The 22197-nt window shown below is 23.4% G+C and overlaps 1 protein-coding gene across 5 annotated transcripts in view; it reads right to left on the bottom strand.

Annotated features, from left to right (window-relative positions):
* The window catches only part of LOC109596057 (storkhead-box protein 2), a 152486-nt gene that overhangs the window by 54885 nt on the left and 75404 nt on the right, over window positions 1-22197 (bottom strand). For 3 of the 5 annotated variants that reach the window (XM_049966651.1, XM_049966652.1, XM_049966654.1), the window contains exon 1: window positions 2733-2842. The exons of the other annotated variants lie outside the window; for them this stretch is intronic. In XM_049966651.1, coding sequence (XP_049822608.1) covers window positions 2733-2777 — 45 coding nt within the window. In that variant the 5' untranslated portion in view covers window positions 2778-2842. Of the gene's footprint in view, window positions 1-2732; window positions 2843-22197 lie in introns of those variants that run through there. 5 annotated transcript variants of the gene reach the window in all.

The following is a 22197-nucleotide window of genomic DNA, read 5'->3' as shown; positions in this document are numbered from 1 at the left end:
AGTCATTTAAAAATGGATTAATATTTAGATTTTTTAGAAGATATAATCAGAAAAAAATAGTTATACAGAGGAGTGGTCCATTTTAAGGTGTTTAAATTTCTTATTCATTCTACCAAATATTTTCGAGATATTATCTGTACAGAATGTGTGAATATGGGTTACCCCGTATATTATTATTGAGTATATACATTTCATTCTCTATCATTTGAGCTACTATCCATTAAAGTCGGATAATAAATAAAAGAAGTTGAGTAAGTACTTTTCATTTAATAATAGTAAATCCCAATATTTTGACCATTCATCACACAATTTTGTTTAAGAAAATGGTTTCCTTATTTAATAGAAAAACTATAAACATTGTATCCTTGTCATCATTAGAACATAAATAATTTAAAATTGCATTAATATTTAGATTTTTTATTTAATAATATTTATGTTAATAATAAGATTTTGAAGAAAACTAGTTATATACAGGAGTGGTCCATTTTAAGGTGTATTATTATTGAGCATATACTTTTGATTGTCTATCATTTGAGCTATTATTCTTTAAAGTCAGATCATAAATAAAAAAAGATGAGTAAATGCATTTAATAATATTAAGTTCCAATATTTTGAATATTTAACATAAAACTTTCTATAAGAAAATTATATCCTTATTTAATAGAAAACTTATAAAAAATGTTATCCTTGTCATTCTTACAGTATAAGTCATTTAAAAATGGATTAATATTTAGATCGTTTCATTTAAAAATATTTATGTTAATAATACAATGTTGAAGATTTTTAATGAGAAGATTACTAATTATATAGAGGAGTGGTCCATTTTAAGGTGTATAAATCCTCCATATTTCATATTGATTTTACTAATCATTTTCGAGATATGGTCTGTATGGTGGTGGGCCACCCCATATATTCCTGACAGTATAAGTCATTTAAAAGTGGATTAATATTTAGACTGTTTAGTTTTAAAATATTTAAGTTCTTTGTTCTCCAAATTTCATATTCATTCTACTAAACATTTTCGAGATTTCGTCTGTATAGAATGTCGTGGGCCACCCCGTAAATTATTATTGAGTATATATTTTTCATGTTCTATCATTTGAATTATTATTCGGATAATAAATAAAAGAAGTTGAGTAAATACTTTTCATTTAATAATAAGTCCCGATATTTCGGATATTGAATACAAAACTTCCTATAAAAAATAGTATTCTTATTTAATAAAAAAAACCTGTAAAAAATGGTAACTTTATCACCCTTACAGCATAAGTCATTTAAAAATGGATTAAGATTTAGATTGTTTTAGCTATAAATATTAAAATTGATAATACGAAGTCGAAGACAGATAATGAGAAGAAAACTAATTATATACAGGGGAGTGGTCAATTTTAAGGTGTATAAGTCCTCCAAATTTTATAGTCAATTAGTCAGAAAAGTGGTTAATTTTGAGATATACAAGTCCTCGAAATATCATATTAATTCTACTAACCATTTTCGAGATGTAGTCCGTCATTTAAGTTATTCTTCATATTCAATTCTAATTTTCAAATAAATTAGTTCTTATTTGTAGATATATCAAAATGCGGTAATTAAGCTCTAGACAGTTTTCTTAGGTCCGTCGCAAAAACGTCAGTTTACAACAAAGTACATGCAAGTCATAAAATACGTTAACGTTCGAACGCTTTTAAGACATGGTTTTAAACAACCACATACCAGAAACATCTCATTTCTCCACGTTTATTGGAAAACGTAGATTTATCCATGTCGCCACGTATAAAATACCAAAGATTGAAGGATAAACATTCTAGCGTTCGCCGTTCCCGATACAGTTTTCCTTTCCGAGAGGCAAATTTTAATTTATCGTCGGCTGGAACGCGGACTGTCACAAACAGAATAATAATACTGCGTATCGGTGCACAGATCCATTTTGACGATAAACACTCGAGAAAATTACAATCTACTAGTGGCCGTGATACTCGCGTACGAGACTGTCAAATGTTTATGGGAAGATACCCATCAAATAATTTGTTTGCCGACATTTGCATTTCACCATAAACGTATATTTATGGATATGCGGAACTTTGTAATTTGTTTCTCTAATCGCTCGTGTATCGGTGCAAAGTCAAAAGATTGTGCAGCAATAATCATGTTTTATATTCGAACCGTTAGAACATTCATTTAATATTATTTTACTTTTTGTGAGAATGTTTTTCTAAGGCTAAATAAGTACGCAGTTTGAAATAAGATTATTTTAATAGAAATTGCATCCAGGAAATTTATCATAAATAATAATTAGTAATAGTTATATGCGTCAAGCTGGTGTGTAAAATCCCTCTATTAATTTATTATTTATTTTCAATGTTTTATTTTCCTGTATCACTTCTTTTATAGACTAATTAATTATTCTCGAAAGTTTTTTATTAAATGATATCCATCCATTAAGTTTACAAAAAAAATATATTAATAAAAATTGTATCCTGTAAATTTCACTTACATTAGACTTTTTTATAGTGCACTCTCATTTAGCTTCAATTCTAACAATTATTACTTTTTATTTTGTCACTAAACTTTAGAAGATTGTTATTAACCTTTATTCGTGTGAACAATTTTATAATAAAATTTATAATGGATCAGGAAGCCTGATGACATTTCAAGTTTGTGCAATTTTTTTAAACACCAACTGACATTTTTAAGTGAATCTCGAATAAAACCGACAGTAAAAATGTTCTCACCCAAGAAAATCGGACACATCTGTGTCCTTTACTCCCCACACTCATTAAATCACTTTGAACTTTGCAATTATATCCGAACACACTCTGGAACCACTGGCACCATCACACATTTCATAAACGATACTGTCGATTCTGTGACTGAATCCGTACAAGATTCGATTCAGGTATTCGAAACACGAATTATATCAATAGCGCTAATTAGCATTTTGTATAAACATATCTGTAGTTTGGCATTGATTAACTAGCCACGAGATGCTAATTGATTTGGTATATGATTGTTACGTGTATAAAATTGTTTAAATAGATTTCCGATTTAATTTATAGGACGACGTAGGACAAACTATTGCATTTGTTACGTGATTATCTTGTTTGTAACTTATTTACTTACAAAATATTCAATTGTCGTTATTTTTGAATATCTGAATACTAAACAGGACTTTCACAGGACGATGACCGCCAAGTAAATTTAGATACATTGTCATTGATTCCAAGAAATTTAAACTTAAAAAATATTTTGATATTGATATTTTGAGTGTGAAAATGTTTAATTGTAAACGAGTTTTCATAAATTAACTATACTATACACAAGCGTTTCGTTATAAGTTAAATAAGTTTTAAATAATGTTGGTAATTATAACATTATGAGCTTTATTTTCAATACAATTTTAAAATGTGAAAAACATAATTATAAACATTATTGAGAAAATGTAAAGTTATGAACTATAATCTCAGGACAGTCTGAAATTGAGACATTCAATAAAAGTTAAAAATGTGAGAAGATTTAATAAAAATATGTTTTCCTAAATGTAAGATTATCGACACATCACAAGTCTCATCACAAATTTAACATGTGAAAAATTCTTAGTGTAATTCAGTTTTGCCAAAATATAAAAAGATTGTCTATAGTCTTAAATTGAGTCTTATTTCTTTCTATGTGTTAAACGATTTATTGCAAATAAATTTTGATAAATATAAAATCACAGGTTATAGGTCAATACAAGTCTAAAATGTGAAACATAAAATTGTAAATATTATTGTCAAAATGTAAAATTAGGAACTATAATCTTATGACAAGTTTAAGATGTAAATGTAAGTAAATTTTGTTAAAATATGAACTTATTTACTCTAGTCCCAAATTGAAACTTTCAGTACGAGTTAACGATATGAAAACATTTAAATATAATTACTATAAGTCCCATCACAAGTTTAATATGAGAAAAAGTCTAAATGTATGTGAATATAGTTTTGTCAATATAAGTCAAAGATGTGAACATGTCTACTCTAAATAAATTCTGATAAATATAAAATCATAGGCTGTAGTCCAATAAAAGATTTTCAGTATAGTATTAAGACACGTTTAAGAGGTAAAAACGTTTAAATGTAAGTAATTTTTTTTTTTAAATACAAACTTATTAACTCTAGTCTGAAATTGAAACTATCAGTACGAGTAAAGGATATGAGAACCTTCAATTATTTATTAGTTCTAAAATGTAAGATTATACAAGTTTAAAATGTCTCATTGTAAATAAGTTTCGACGAAATATAATGTAAGCTTCAAATTCATTATAAGTTAAGAATGTGAAAATGTCTAATTGTAGATAAGTTTTGATAAATATAAAATCATGAGATATTCTCTCCACAGAAGTTTAAATTATGTAACATTTAATTGTAATAAGTTTTGTCAAGATACTAAGTTATGAACTATATACTTATGACAAGTTTAAAATGCAAAAATGATTAAACATTTTTGTTAAAATATAAAATTATTGATTATAGTCTCAAATTCAGACTTTCAGTACGAGTTAAGCATATGAGAATATTTGATCATAAATAATTTATGCCGAAATGTACTTACAGAATATAGGTGTCAAAACAAGTATAAAAAAAATAAGTCTAATTGTAAACAAATTTTTTCAAAATGTAAAGATATTGACAATTTATTTAGAATTAAAGATAACACAACTTGTACATAAATTTTAGTTAAATTACAGTTTAAGTTTAAGATATATAAACAGGACATTTAAGCTTAAAGATGAATGTAATTCTTTTGATGTAGTATAATAATAATGTAGAATGAAAGTGTACTAGTTTTTTAATTCAATTGAAATTTGTTTGATAATTTACGAAAAAAATAAAAGCACCAATAAACAATTTTATTTTTATATTACCTGTTAAGATGCATAAGATTTAATGCAGGAAATTTAAGCTTAAGAACATAATCTTATTAGATTATTTTTATTTAGTCTCGTGATGTAATGTAATATTTTTGTATGAAATAGTAGACCAATTTTCTAGTTAAATTAAATTTGTTAGAGAAACTACGGAAAAAATAAAAGAATCAATAAACATTTTTATTCCTATATTATGTCTTTAACAACTTAAATTCTAATAATTTATTTAATTATTATTTTAATTTTTGTTAATGAATTTAACGGAAAATATAAAATTTTATTTTGTTACGAGATCGTTATATAATTTATTACATAATTTATTTTAAAAATATTTGTTTAACATAACTAAAAGTACTAAATACAGTGTGCTACAAAAGAATCACAAACCTTAATGTATAAGTGGGTTCACAAATTAATAAATAAATAAAAATTTAAAAAAATCATAGTAGACATTAATTTATAAGAAAACTTTTCTTGAACACTAATGTACGTGGACAAACTATAAAATTTTAAATCTTAGACTTAGACTAGAATTATTACTTTCAACATCTTGAGGCAGGTTGATATTTAATTCAGACAACTAATTACTATAAAAATATTTCTACTAATGTTAATAAATAACATTAATGATGTTTTTCTACTTTAACAGAAATATAATCATTTTAAAATGTTTTTTTTGCTTATTTAAAACACAAAGTAAAACTCACTGAAAAATAACTATTTAACAACAACAAGAAAGTAATTATTTTTTTATTTTATCACCTTCTTTTCACTTTAAAATGTAACATATAAATAAACAGAAATATATTTTAACTTAAATATTAAAGATTTAAACTATTTTTAATGTTTTATATTGCTCACTTACATCTACTTTTTTAAATATATTAAAAATAATTTATAACAAAAATAATAATTGATAATAATTTTGAGAAAGATTACACACATTTGATTTATTCTGTTAAGATTTCTATATAAATACTAATTTAATGAACCATAGTGAATAATAATGGTATTCTTAAGAAATTTATATCGTGCCAATATTTATTCATTATCTCCATTATTTTCATATCCTTCGGCTAATTAACCTTGCGCTTTGTATTTGCATTGATCGTGATCATCTCAGATCTTACTCTCATTGAACGTGTTGACTAAAATCCGACCTTATTGATCAAATCACGGAAGCACTTATTGTTCAGAAGGCACCTGTGATAATCAATGCATTATTTTTTATTAACCTAACTAGCTTTCAAATCATTATTATTAACAACGGACCATTGTAATCCATTATACCAACATTATGATTTGGATTGTACGATTATCAAAAATAACTTTCACTTAAATTTTTTGTTTTGTTAACTCTCAGCAACTGGCAATTTAAAATTATCACTGGTTTAGATTTAAGACAATGTTTTTGATCAGTTTCGAAGCCGTTCATATTTTAAAGCTGCCAAGCCTTATATGAATTACCATTGAAATTGTCTCAAAAGGACTTTTATTAATGGATACACTTTGTATTTATAATAATCTTGATGATTCGGCAAAATCAATCAAGGCAGAAAGTTTTAACAATTGGCTGTATGAGAGGTGATTAATTTTATGCAATTTTAAAAACTGAAATTTTTAATTAACATCACCCAAGGTTGTAACCGCAGTGTAATTCATAAATGAATGAAGTATGTATAATATTCATTAGAGTGTGCTCCACTTGTTGTCAGTAATTAAGCAATTGTAAAGTCTATTCAACAATTTCGCAACGCTTAGAAAATATTTTAATAATGAAAATGCACATAGACCTCACACCAGCGGCTATAACTTTCATCTTCATCATAAACTAATTTAGTATGACCACCGTGATAAAATTCGATTACTAATGCTTTTCATTCGAAGGAAAGTTGTAATCATCCAAATTGTTTTTACGATTTGCTATTTAAAATTTATTGGTAAAACAAATTGTTGTTTTGAATAAAAAATAATTTTGCGATTTAATTACTCACTATAAAACTCGACCTTCCGTTTTTCATTTAATTTCATTTCAAATACGATAAAGTGCGTTTTACTAAACTATTATTAGAAGATAATTGTTAATTCATTAGTAAGTTATACAATACCTACCTACCGCAGGTTATAATTAGTTTAATAACAATTTGCCGCGTTGGAATTGTAATTCTGAACATTTACTAGTATTTAGTTCTAATTCAATGAATAAGAATTGTTTAAGAACATTGATGGTATCATTAAAAATTATCAATGGAGTGAGAAATTATTACACTATTACGTAAAATCAACACGTCAATCTATTAATGTTGTGTACGGATTTAATTGCACCTGTAAATAAGTTAACCTTTTAGATTAATCACTGGGCATTTCATTTGATTCTTCGAAACTTGGAAATTTTATCTCAGAGGTTATTCCCAGACTTTTTAGTTGTCGTTCTAGCTATAATTAATTTTGTCCAGTGTCTTTCTCTTAACCAAAACTAACCACATTTAACTTAAGCTTTTTTCTAGATTGAATACAAATCGACTCAAGAGTATTTTTATATCTTAATTTTAGAAAAGCCATATTTAAAGGTATTTTTTATATTTAAAATATTTGTAATGGATATGTGCATAATTCTTTCTTAATCTTGTCTAAATTAAGACCTACGTCTTTTTATTTTATAGTTCTTTTTTCGATTTAAAATAGTTTTATTAGAATTTTAAACAGTAGTAATTAAGAACTGGTTACTTCTCTAAATTGTCTAAATTAAGTTTATTTAACTTAACTAACTTAATTTGACAATAAACCTTAAATTAACCGTACTCAACTTATTCTAACTCAATTTATTTTTGCTTGAATTCTATTCTGCCCCTACTTTACTAATTTTTCTACCCGAATTGTCTCAACTAAATTTAATTTTATAATTGTCTTTTTATTTTAATTTTAGAAAAACTATGTATACAATCTGTTTTCTATTTAAAATATTTGTATTTGTAAGTATTTTAAATAATAACTTTTATTTATGTTAAGTTGAAACTAACTAATTGTATCCTTGTCTAAGTTAAGTTTTCTTAACTTAACTTGATGATAACTATACTAAATTGACAATAATACCTAAATTAACTTGACAGTATTCAACTTAACCTAACTTAATTTACTTTTATCTGAATTCTATTCTGCCTTTTGCATTATTAATTATTATTTTTCTATACGACAAACTGAAGAAAATTAATTTTATTTAATTTAATAATTGTTTATTTTAATTTTAGAAATGTTATGTTTAAGAATCTGTATTCGGTTTAAAATATTTGCATTTGCATTCTAAACAGTAAATATTATTTATGTTTATCTGACAATAATACCTAACAACTTGATAGTACTCAACCTAATCTAACTCAAATTACTTTAGCTTGAATCTTATTCTTCCTTTGCATTATTAATTGTCTTTTTTCTATACGAATCAAATTTTTAATTCTAATTTTAATTAATTAATTAATTATATTTGAAAATCTGTTTTCGAATTAAAATATTTGAATTAGCATTTGAAACAGTAACTTCTATATAAATAAAAGTTAAAAATTATAATATTTGTCTTTTTTCTATCCTTTACCAAAACTAATTAAATTATATTTAATAATTGCCTTTTTATTTTATATGTTTCTATTAGTATTTTAAAACTCTTCTTAAAATTAACTATTGTTATCTAATCTCATCTAAATAAAGTTTACCTTTTCTGACAATATCTAACATGTTTTGACAATACCTAATTTAACTTGACAATTCGTAATTTAACATAGCAATACCTAAAATAATCTGACAATACCCAATTTAACTTGGGGATACCCTGGTGAAATTGGACGGTATTTGACTTCATCTGAGAGTACTTAACCTAATCTAACCCAATTTAATTTAACTTGAGTTCCACACTCACTCCTCTGAAACAACGCAAAACCTGTAAAAGGATTCGCGTGTCTGCACGATTAGGTAGGAAGCGGAAGCCTCCCGCAAACGGACTCACGATGAACGTATTAAGCGCATCGGAGGTCATCCGATATCAATTGCATCTTGTATTTCAATCCGCTGGAAAACAAACAGGATGGTTGCAGGGGATTGTTGTTCGTTGTCCATTTCTACAATGGCTAATTATAATATGCGATTGCCACGTTAATTGCACGAGCCAACATCGTTTCGAATGCCATTAGTGATGCGAGTTCGCGCTGGAAATGATTTCTGCATTTGTTTATTCAGTTGCGGGTAATTAATATGAAAGTTTTGGACGAGATATGAATAATTAATGAAATATTTGAAATGTTAATAGATGTGGAGTCGTTAATGTGCATCTTTTTTTTTAATTAAAAGCTGTCATTAAGGCCAGAGGTTAAAATTGTTTTCGTTTAACATCTGAGAATTACTTTTCTTTCTTTTTCAAGACAAACAAACTCTAATTGGAAATAGGATAAAACTATTGAATTTTACATTTTGTCCATAAAATAATAAAATATTTGTATATATTACAATTTGTACAATAAATAAATTAAAAAGTTTTTTGCCAAATAAAATATATTAATATAAGTTTAATAAGTGAAAATATATAAATATAAACACTAATAAGTTAATGATGTAAAATATGTACATATTTTTTTCTATATAAAATCATACAAAAAAAAATTAAATTGAAAATAGGATAAAATAGGAAATACATCAGAAAAATGAATAAAACATTTATATTTTTTACACAAAATAAAAAGTAATAATGTATAAAATGAAAAGTTTGTTTAGAAAATAAAAGTTTAAAATGTGAAAATGTTTAAATGTCAATACGTTTGTCAAATTATAATTTTATGGGCTATAATCATTGATATTTTCAATAGTTAAAGATATAAAAATATCTAATTGTAAAGTTGTTTATATATAAAATAATTGACTATAATTTCCATCCAAGTCCGAGTTTGAATATATCTAATTCTAAATAAGTTTTCTCAAAATGTTCAAATATAAGCTATAAGACCATAACAAGTTTAAGATGTAAAAATGTCCAATTGTAAATAAGTTTCGGAAAATTATTAAATTATATGACAAAATAATTTAAAAAAATGTGAAAAAAACTAAATATAAATAAGTTGTAATGTCAATGTGTAAAATTATGAACTATAGGCTCATCATAAGTTTAAGATGCAAAGATGTCTAATTGTAAATAAGTTTTTGGGCTATAATTTCAACTTACACAACTAATATGTGTTAAATATGTAAAAACATATAACAGTAAATAAGTATTGTTATATAAATATAAATAAGTATAAATAAGTTGTTTTGTGAAAATGTGAAAATATAGAATAGGCGCATTAGAAGTTAAAATATGTAAAAATCTTTAATTTTAAGTAAGTCTTGTTAAAATGTAAAATTTTGAGTTACAGGCTCAATTGACACCTCTAATAATATGTTAAATATGTAATAACATCTAATTGTAAATAAGTATTTTTATACAGATATGCACTTTCAAATAAGTCGATTTCTTAAAAAAAATTCTAAAAAAAGTCCAACGGGAAACGAGCTTAAATATGTTAAAGTTTGCAACAAATATATAATTATTTCAAATTTAGATTATCAGTACGAGTTCAAGATGAAAAAATGATCTAAATGTAAATAAGTTGTATTGTCAAAATGTAAATTAATAGACTATAGGCTCATCATAAATTTAACATGTGAAAATATTTAGTAACTCTTATCAAAATGTATTATTTTGGACTATAGACTCAATTGACACCTCTAATATGTGTTAAATATGTAAAAACATTTAGTATATATGTATTGTCATATATGAAATCAAAGGCTATCCAAGTTTAAGATGTAAACATCTCTAATTGTAAATAAGTTTTGTAAAAAAATAAAATTGTCAAAATGTAAATTTATAGACTATAGGCTCATCACAAATTTAATATGTAAAAACATTTAATTAATAGTAAATAAGTATTGTTATATATAAAATCATAGGCTATAATACGTAATCAAGTTTAAGATATAAAAACCTTTAATTGTAAATAAGTTTAGTGAACATATAAAATTATAGGTTTATAGTATCAAATTCAGATTTTCAATGCGAGTTAAATATGTAAAAAGATCTAATTATAAATATGTATTATATATAAAATCAAAAGTTATAATATCAATTCAAGTTTAATATGTAAAAACCTCTAATTGTAAATAAGTTTTGTAAAAATATAAAATTATAAATCATAGTCTCAAATTCAGATCTTCAATACGAGTTAAATATCTATTTGTAAATAAGTATTATTATATATATAATCATAAACTATAATACCAATCCATGTTTAAGATGTAAAAATAAACTTATAGGTCATAGTCTCATCTAAATGTAAGTAATATGCACTGTCAAAATGTAAAATTATAGACTATAGGCTTATAATAAGTTTAAGACAACTATAGGCTTGGACTATAATATCAATTTACAGTTTTAATATATGAAAAAAGAATATAAAATCATTTAATTGTAAATATACTTAAAATGTGAAAAAGTCTAATTGCAAATAAGTTTTGTCAAAATATTAGGCTATAGTATCAAATTTATTTCATGATTTAAAGATGCAAAAACGAAAGTCTAAATATTATTATTTAAATATAAAATTAGAGGTTATAATTTGACGACAAGTTTAAGGCGTAAGTGTTGATTTCATATAATTAGGTAAGTTAAGATATATGTTTCATAGAAGTATATTTATGACGAATATTCTTAAAAATTATAGACTATACTCTCCAAATTTAAAAGTTAAATCGTGATTAAATTTTGTCAAAATAAAAAATTATAAACTATAGTTTCAAATTGAGAATTTAAATACGAATTGTGAAAACGAATAATTGTATATAAGGTATATTAAATTCGAAATTATAGAATACAGTTTCACTACAAGCCGAAAATGTGAAAACATTTAAGTATCAATAAGCTTTATCAAAATATAAAATTATAGATTAGTCTCTATAAATTTAAATGTGAAAAAGTATAATCGTAAATAGCGTTTATAAAAATATATAATTATAGCCCAATGCCTCAAATTGATACTTTCAATTCTAGTTAAATGTGTGAAAACATCTAATTGTAAATAAATCCATTTAAATATAAAATCATAGACTATAGTCACAAGTTTAAGATGAGAAAACGTTTTATCGAAATACAAAATAAGATAAACGATCATTTCAATAAACTTCGGTTTAAAAGAAAAATGCTAAGCGCAAAATTGAAATATAATTACAAAATTATACACGTGATGATTGTGATTAATAACAAACCCGGAACAATGCGAAACATTAATTGAAATTTATCCATAATAACGTGGATCCATGTTCAGCTTTCAGCTGTGACCTTTGAATTTGATCCATTATTAAAATCATGAGCTTATGCGAATTTAAACACAACCATCGTGTCTATTACAATTTCAAAACGTGCAATTTAACAGTACTGACAATTTCGCGAAACACTTTAGGCGATCCGTTTCACTTTTTCAGTGCGCTGGAACAACTGTAAAACCGAAGAAACGATTCGCGTGTTTCGTTGAATTAGGTAGGAAGCGGAAACGTCACGCGAACGGACACGATGAACGTATTAAGTCAAACTTGAAGGCTGATTCCTCGTCAGCGTTTCTTCCATTTGTCTAAACCACTCGGCTATTTGTAAAGTGATTATGTTAAGTCATTAAGGCATAGGATGAACGAAGGAGAGAAACAGTTTGATACAAAAGAATTTTAAATGCTTACTGGAAAAAGCAAAAGAATTTCTCTGTTCTACGTCTTCATTCTCGTTTTATTGCAAAGTGAAGAACAAGAATGGGATTTTGTTCTTCAAGTTCCTTGGAATTTTATATATTTTTATAAAATATATTTTAATAAATATTTATTTTTATTAATTATAAAAAACAATATTCAATACATGAAATAAAGTGTACAATAAAATTTAATAAAAAATAATAAAAAATATAAATAAAATAAAAAAACTGAATATTTTAAATACATCTTTTTTAATTATACAGTTTTCAATAATTATCTTATCTTTATTGTTATATTAACAATGATATTTCTTTACACTAAAATACGAGTCAGTTATTAAAATAAGAAAAATAATTCATTGAAAAATATGTATGTGCTCTAATATTTCAAACTATTTTTACTTTCACATATTTATATACATACTTTTTTAACCTCTTTTATTATATTTAAAACTAATTTTTAATGATAATAATGAAGATTAAAATAAAATTATAAAATAAATAATACAATTTTTCCACTTTTTAATCAATATTTTTATCTATTATTAATGTTATATATCAGATATTAAAATAAAAAAATATATATAAAATATGATTCTAATATTTTGAACATTTTTTTCATAATAACAAATTAAAAAAATATATTCTAAATTTTGTTATCATTATTGTTATTGATAAAACTACTATAACAAATTATTAAAAAATAAATTTTTTAACCTGTTTTATTATATCAATATTAATTTGCAATAATATTTATATTAGATAACAAATATGTAATAAAAAATATTTTTCTAAATTTTTAAACATTTTGATATTTATAATTATATTAAATTATTTTCTTTAGTATTATTAAATTTTCTGCAAAAATTAATATTAAATATTTTTATTGTAATTTTTATTAGTGGTAAAACTCATTTTTGATATGAATAATGATATTAAAGTACAATTTTTTGAATATATACTTTATTATTATGTTTTGTCTATTTTTTGATAATTTAACATCTACATTTTTATTAAGTATTTATAATAACAAATTAATAAAAATTAATAATATATTATATCAGGCATTAAAATAAAAAATATATAATAAAAAATATTTTTTTAAATTTTAATTATATTGAATTAATTGGCTATAAAAATTAATAATATTAATATTATACTAATAATTTTTATTAGAGGTAAAACTGATATGAATAATGATAAAGTACAATTTTTTATAAATATATACAATTTTTATTTAAAATAATAATTTAAAATAAATATAATATGTTTCTTCATAAATATATTTTAATCAATATTTATAACTTATTATTAAAATTTTAAATATGGTATTAAAACGAAGAATAAATAATATAAAAATATTCAAGTATATTTTTAAATTTACATGTTTAATATAAATTTATAACAAATTAATATAAAAATATTTATTATATTATTAAATTTTTTATAAATAAGACTAATATAAAAATTTCTTCGTAAATAAAATAAAATAAATATTAACATGTTTTATTAAATTACTATTAGTTTTTCTATATTTTTCTATTTTATTCTTTATTGTTATTATTATTAATGGTAAAATATGAATAATGACATTAAAATTATTATTACTATTATTTGTGTTTTATGCCTGACATTAAAATTATAATATAATAAGATATATGTTCTCTAATATTTGAAAGGTTCAAATAACAAATTAATAAAACTATATTTTTTAATGTTACTGAATAAAGGAATATTAAATAAATTTAAATAGTCAAAAATTACCTGTTAAATATTCGTTTTGGTACATACCTGCAATAAAGTTTTAATGGTTAATAATAATAAAAAATGTTTTTTATGCCTTCATGTTAAAGAAATTTACACACAATTAATAAAAAATTAATGATTTTTTAAATTTCACAATGTCTATTGTGTTTATTTACAATCTATATATAATAAATAATTTATTAATTGATTAAATATTAAACTAGGACACAATGATTTGATTTCACTTGTATACAACTAATTTGCAATTGCGATTTTTTTCGTTGTGCTGGTTAGCACCAGTAACCTGTAATTTAATTCAATTTGGTTTCATTATTTTATATTTCGAAGGTTACGTCCAAATAAGGTAGATACATAAACAAATTATTGAACAACAAAGACCGCCTTTAAATTACACTGCGACCACAAAACTAAATCAAGTTTTTGCTTTGCTTAAATGTATCATTAAGCAGTGATTGAACACAATTAAAATTTTATAAAGACACGAACAGTCATTTGATGTGTCAAAAAACGATGACAATTTTTTATTTCTAGTTTCATAGACGGAAGAAAGTAAGTTTTTTACAACGTACACAAATGGTGGATGCGCAGGAACATAGAAATATAAATATATATATATTTGAAATCAGTTTTAAAGGTGTGACAAAAAGCTTTCGCAACAGCCTTAAACATTTAAATACACAATGCCTTTAGTCAAATTACCATAAATTTATTTAAAACAATTTAATAAACGCTTGCGTAAGTTTGTCACGCGTTTATGATTTCGAATTGTTTATTATAGTTACATTTAATCCCATAATAATTGCGTCTAATAAATTCGATATTGATTAATGCATGAAACAGCTTCGGTTCGAAAATATCGTAAATTAAATCCGTAATCGAATATTCAAAGCAATACACATTCACGGCTGAATTGCTTCCGAATTAGCCCTGAGCTGAAGAAAGTACGAAACACTTTTACCTATTCAGAAAACAGCAGGAACCACACCAAGTAAAATAAAGAAGAAATTATTTGCTTTTCTTGCGTTAAATGCGGACGATTAACAGTTTTTAAAACACGCATTCAGAATATATCCTGTTTATTGTGTGGGTTCTAATAGAATTTTCAAATCTCATTAAAAATTTTCGGCGTACAACGATTCCCATTGTTCGGTCCGATTGTACGGACCGTTTGTTTCTTTTTTTTATTCGCGTGGAAAGTGAACAACGGAGATAAATGAATTGCGAAGATTGATGACAGGACTTGATGAATATGTAAAAGTTGAGCATTGTGAAATTATTCGCGAATTTCGTTGTTTGCATAAACGATGACAAATTACTTGTGTAATTTAATTGTTCATTCGTTAAAAGTCAATTCATTAATTGTTGCCATAAATCTTTTTAAGTTTGGTCGAATGACAGAAGATAATTTGAAAAGGATTCGATAGTTGTGTGTCGTAAAGAAAGTGGTTAAACCAAAAATATTTGTTTTATTTATTTTACATTTATATTGTACTAAAGTTGCATGAATGAATGAATTGATAGAAATGTTCAATATATTGACTGTGTTGTGAAATTGTAAGAAACTTGTTGAACGAAAATTATATAATATATTTGGAAATCTCTAATTAAATATACTCTTTGAAAATTTCAAAATTAAATGATATATAGTTTTGTTTTACAAATATTTTTCTTTATGACATATTTATAATTATATTATAATTGTATCATTTTTTGAATCTTTTGAATAATTGAAAAGAATTTTTAAAGAATTGAATTCTCGGAAAATTTGTTTTTTCATAATTAATTTAATTATATTTTTTGAAATAATAAATTACATATTATATAAGTACATAAGTAATTAAAATTAAATAATTTGTTATATTTTACATAATTCTTATTTTTTTCTCCGAAATAGATGAAATTAATTGATTATCATAAATAATTTTGTAGTTTGAAAATAATTGAAGCAAGTGACAATTGTAGAATCTGTTTTTTTAATATTAATAGAGTATAATATATAATTGAAGAATTTGTTAATAAATTATTAAACGAGGAAACCGCAGATTAATAATTTACTTACTAATTTGTTGTTTGTAAGTTACATGTTATTATGGTTGGTAGAATTCCCTTTTATTAAAAGTAAATTTTTAATTGTTTTTAAAAAATAATATTTCTTTCAACTATAAGGTAAAGATTTGAAAGTTAGATAAGATTAGATAATACTTTTTGGTTATTCTCTATTATTTTTAATTAATAAATTCTTTGAGCTGTTAGTTCGATGAATTTTATATATTTTTCTCTTTTCTAGACTGATTATTATTTTTATGTTTCAAACAAAGGTAGTTATTTAATTATAACAAGGAACTCTAAAACGTGGATATAACAATTTAAAGCAGAGATAATTGCGGATCATTTTTTTCTTTGAAATATACATATTTAATTCTAATACAATGTTTATTGAAATTATCAAATTAAGTAAGTAATCATTTTTTCCTTATGAATTCTTCTAATTGAAGAAAATATTCACTGAATGATTAATTTGTTGACTAAAAGAACAATGATGGTTTGAATTTATGTTCTGTATCTTAAAGTTAATACAAGGTTAAATAATATATTTGCAAATCCTGGTTTTATTAGTTATAAATAAAATAAGATCTATTTTTGGAAAAAATATAAAATTATTATAAGTAATTCTGAAAGTTTAAAAAAAAAAATAAGTGATTCTTTGAAATATTACTTATTAATAGACGTATTTTAGTATTTTTGACAATAAAAATTTAAGTACATGATAATTGAAAAATATATTTACTATTTTAATATATTAAAATTTTTTTACTTCAAATTGAAAAATGAAAAATATTTTCAAGGAATACAATTTTTTATTTGCAAGAAATTTGTCAATTTAAAATGATCTGAAAGTGATAATTGTACAATAATCTTTATCTTTTTTCTTTGAAATATTACTAATTAATTTCCTTATTTCAACATTTATTGAAATTAACAATTTGAGAAAGTGATAATCGAAGAATTTTCTTCATTCTGAATAAGGAAAAAACTGATTGACAATTTACTTACTAATTTGTTCCCTGTACAATTGATGACAAGTTACTTAGTAAGTACTAGTTAAACCTGAAATTACTAGAATTCATTTCTTTGCTAAAAGTAAAAATCTGTTTAAACTAGTTTGAATGACGGAATGTTAAACGTGTGTGTGTTAATGTGTATTAATGTAAATTAAGTAACAAAGAAAAATGTTAGTTTTGAACATGTTTTTTTTTTTATATTAGGTGACCAAATTTATTTTAGTTTGGTTTATATTTTTCTTAAATTAATTAAAATTGTTATCAATAAAATATACGCAGCTTAATAATAATAATTATATAATCAATGGTGAAAATTCAAAATAACAATTTAAGAAAGTGACAATTGTTTCTTTGTTTATATCTCTGTAGGAAGAAACCCAATGGTCAATCAACATTTGCATTTTACTAATATTTATACAATACCTTATATTATTTATAAATTATCAAACCATACAAAAAATAATCCACATTTCAATCCACTCAATAAGAAGTTAAACCTTCTAACCTAGAAAATATTCAGGTTACATCAACAAGTGGGAGTGTTAATATTAATAAAAACACATGATCTTGCAATGAAGGTGCAACAATATTACTGCCTAACATTAACAAGTCAAAACAATAAAACCAAAGTCAATTAAACCATTCTTGTTCACAAACGGCATAGAGACTACGTCTTGTAGCAACGTAAGATCTTAAATCACTTACACTTTCAAGAGTATGTTAAAACGAAGCCCTTGACTTGAGAAGGTCAGCAATCCATAAACCACTGTTTGAATTCCACAGACAATAATTAATTTTTCAAACGAAAGTAAAATGGTCGTGTTATAACGTTGATTAATTGAGCCTTCGGTTCAGTCCTCTACAGATGACAGGTTAGATTAGTTCACGGTCATTATTTCATCTTGTGTCAAAATAAAATCGTCGGTTTCCCGGCTCATTGAATAACTTGAGGAATTATCCGGCCGGCAATCTTGTTGACTCAGGTCACGGCGTTTCAAATAACTATGTTTCACTAAATTTATACACCTTTATTGTAAACTTTAATTAAATCTTATAGAAAGTTATTAATATAATTTGCCGTTAATGTGAGAAAAACTTCTTTTACGATATGCCACAGAACCGATCATGGGATCTTGACGAAATGATTTCTAGTTCAAGCGGAAGAAGAAAATCACTGATTTATTACTGATCTACTTCGGACTTGATTTATTACAATTTTTAATGCCTTTTAATTTGTTTATATATCAAGCTAACAAACTTTCAGAAGCAATATAATCTTACCATGTTGTACACATGGAATTCATGAAATATTAATTAGGTGTGAAATAAAGAAGTGAGAACTAAAATTAATCCTTGGGTGTCCGAACGATTAGTTCTGGAATGTTTTAATTAAAAATTGTAATTTTAAAATAATGTAAAATATATAGTTCGCGCTAGTTTTACGTTCAAATATGTGTGCCGTTAATTTAAAGTAAATATCAGATTTCCCATTTAATGAGCACAGACTATAAAAAAATAATAAAAATGTCAGTTAACTTCTACTTTTATTAGCTCAGTGATATTTTAATTAACTGTGAATTTCAATTTCTTGTAAGTAGTAAAACTATTATTTACATATTTATGCATTTGTTGCAATATTGGAGTTGTTTAATGGATAACAAAACTTCTAACGTCATACTAACCAGTGTGAATCAGTTACCATGTAAAAAAGTTCTCGTAACATGATTTTGTAACATTTACAATTTGATGAAATTATACAATGATAAATATGTAGGGCAGCTGGTGTGACATTTTTATATTATAATAATATTTGAAGATAAGTATATGGAGCAATTAAACATAAATTTTAAATAAAAGTTATTCAAATTTTCAACAATTAAATGAAATTATGAAATGTAATGTAAAATCACACGTTTTTATATGTGAAAATTTTTATAAAATTTAATTATACAAACATTTTATATTTTAATTGTTAATGGATTTTATTTTTGAAACATTACTGTTCCTAATCAAAATATCAATTCTTATTATTATACAATTAATTATTAAATTTAATTTTATTAAAATATAAGTATTTCCATTTTATCCATTAATTTTAAGTTTAGACTTATTTAGGTATTAATTATTCAATTAATTAAGACAAAAATTGTTTAATTAGTTTAAATTACATTGTTCAACATAATTTGTTATAATAAAAAATTAAAATTATTTTAATTATTGTGTAAATACTTAAATGAATAGTTGGTATTTTGAAATAATCACACAGTTTTATGTGTGAAATAACTTAAATTTAATTATATTATTTATTTTTACTTATTTAATTATAACATTCATTTTATTGAAAAAATGTGCTCATATAATTTTAATATTAAATATTACAACTTTGAATTGTACAAAAAAATTATTTTAATAATTAGAAATAGGACCCGTGTTGACGAATATCACTTTTTTTATAAATAATTATATATAGATTTTAAAGAAAATCACTTCAAACTTAATCTTTAAAAATAAATATTAATATTTTGACTTTAATAAACAATGTTCATTTAAAGTTAAATTTATATTAAATAAATTAACTTGTGATACAAAATACAATGTTTGGGGGGCAGTAAGATTAGTTTTTAATACCAATAAAAGTTACTTTAAATTTTAATTATCAATAGTCGAGCTAATTTCTTTTGAAAACAATTAAACAAAATTTTGTAGTTTTGAATTTTAAGTTTAAAAGTATTTAAAAATATTAATTAATGAATTTTTAATAATTAATTTAAAAATTAAAACATATGTTATTGATCAGTATTAGTTAGTTATTGTTACCAAGTTATAAATAATAAATATATACATATTAATTAATGTAAAATATTTCATTAATTTAAATTAAGACATGTATTAAAAGTTATATTAATTTTTGTGCAAATAATAATAATTAAATATAACTTAACTATGTAGAGTGTATATATATATGTATATGTAGTATGTATATATACACTATACTACACTACTACACTATAAGTTCTTTGAAAATTACTAAATGATGTTATAATTTTGAATGAATCATACTGTTTAATGGGTGCAAATTCTTTTAAAATTTAAATATTTTAATTTAATATGAGTGTTTTTAATCAAAATATCTAATATATCTAAATATGCATTATTATATATTTAGATATTACACTTAATTATATTTTATACAGACGGAAGTCTAATATAAAATAGTTATATTTTAATTAAATATTTTAATTTTGGAAATATGTTAATCTCAATTAATATTATTCATGAAAATTATTTTATTAAAATAATTTAAGTTGTTTTGTCGAAAAATATTTTTATATATAAATGCAATATGTAATTTTCGAAGAATTCAAAAAATTAATATTATTATTTATTTTCAAATTTAGTTATTAGTAGTTCTTGCTTACTTTTTAAACGTGTGTTAATAAAAATTTCACTTAATATATGTTTTTATAAATTTGATTATAATATTTAAATTTTATTAAAAAATTTCACACATAATTCTAGTGTAAAATATCTCCATTTGAATTAAAAATTTTACACTGTGTGTGTTGTTAACACAAAAATTGTTTTACTACTAAAAATTAAGGCATATATTGCCGATCGTAACTAATTACTATAATTTTTTTTACAAATAATTGAACAAAAAATTTTGAAAGAATCCTATAAATTTATGTATGAAAATACTAATATTAATAAAACTTAAAATTATATTTCTTTAATGAGTACAGAGAATTAAAAATGAAAATGAATAGTTTACCAACCTCAGCCATAAAAGGTTATAAGTTATTTTATAATTTTATACACATACAATATTATGATTATCTATGAAATTCATTTTTCCCATTTATAATTTTTAATAATTAAATTACAAGAACGTTTCTAAAAAATAGCTTGAAGTATAATATTGTTCAATATGCAATAAACAAACATACAATGTGTTTTTAACAGTCATTTAATAATTGCATGTTTTTATGATGTGTTATTAAATTTTCGAAATTTTTCATGAAGCAAAAATCGATTTGACTATAGATAAATGCGTTAAATAAATTTTTTATTACATAGGAAATAACTTCATTAAATTAATTAAATTGTGTATTATTGCGTTTATTGTTATGCAGATCGTGATTGTTGTTGTTTACACACATGAACAAAACGGCCATTTAAAGCCTCGGGTCAGAGATGAACGTTGCACAATGTCAGATTAATCCGCAAATTTAGTTGACACGTCCACAATTAAAAAAATATATAAGTATGCCTATGGCACACTTAAATTACACACCTTTTAAATTATTTTTAATTAAGCTACATTCATTAGAATTTCGTTAAAGTGCGGTAATAATTACGGACGTTAAAAAGGGCAAACTTTCTAAAAGTCGACAAGGTCTTAAGTTTTTGCTGAAAACCGCCTGACCTTAATCATTTTAGATTTCGTTTTCGCCAATTAGGAGCAGGATCCGTGTCTAGTCGTGTAATGGTGATGTATTGAATTATGGGCAGAAATATTTTAATAAGTGACGCCTCAATTAAACTTAATATTGAGAAATTTCGACACGGTCATGGTTGGCTAATGCATCATTTAGAAATTGCGCTTAGTGATAATATTATATTACTGACGTCCATTTGTATTAATTAATTAGTCAATTTTTTAATGAGCCTTTGTAAAAATAAATGGTTGGAAATGCATACGTATAATACA

This window comes from Aethina tumida, chromosome 4, assembly GCF_024364675.1.
Source record: "Aethina tumida isolate Nest 87 chromosome 4, icAetTumi1.1, whole genome shotgun sequence".
Classification (NCBI taxonomy): domain Eukaryota; kingdom Metazoa; phylum Arthropoda; class Insecta; order Coleoptera; family Nitidulidae; genus Aethina; species Aethina tumida.
The sequence above is the reverse complement of the archived record's forward strand: the minus strand, read 5'-3'. Positions and strand labels throughout refer to the sequence as shown.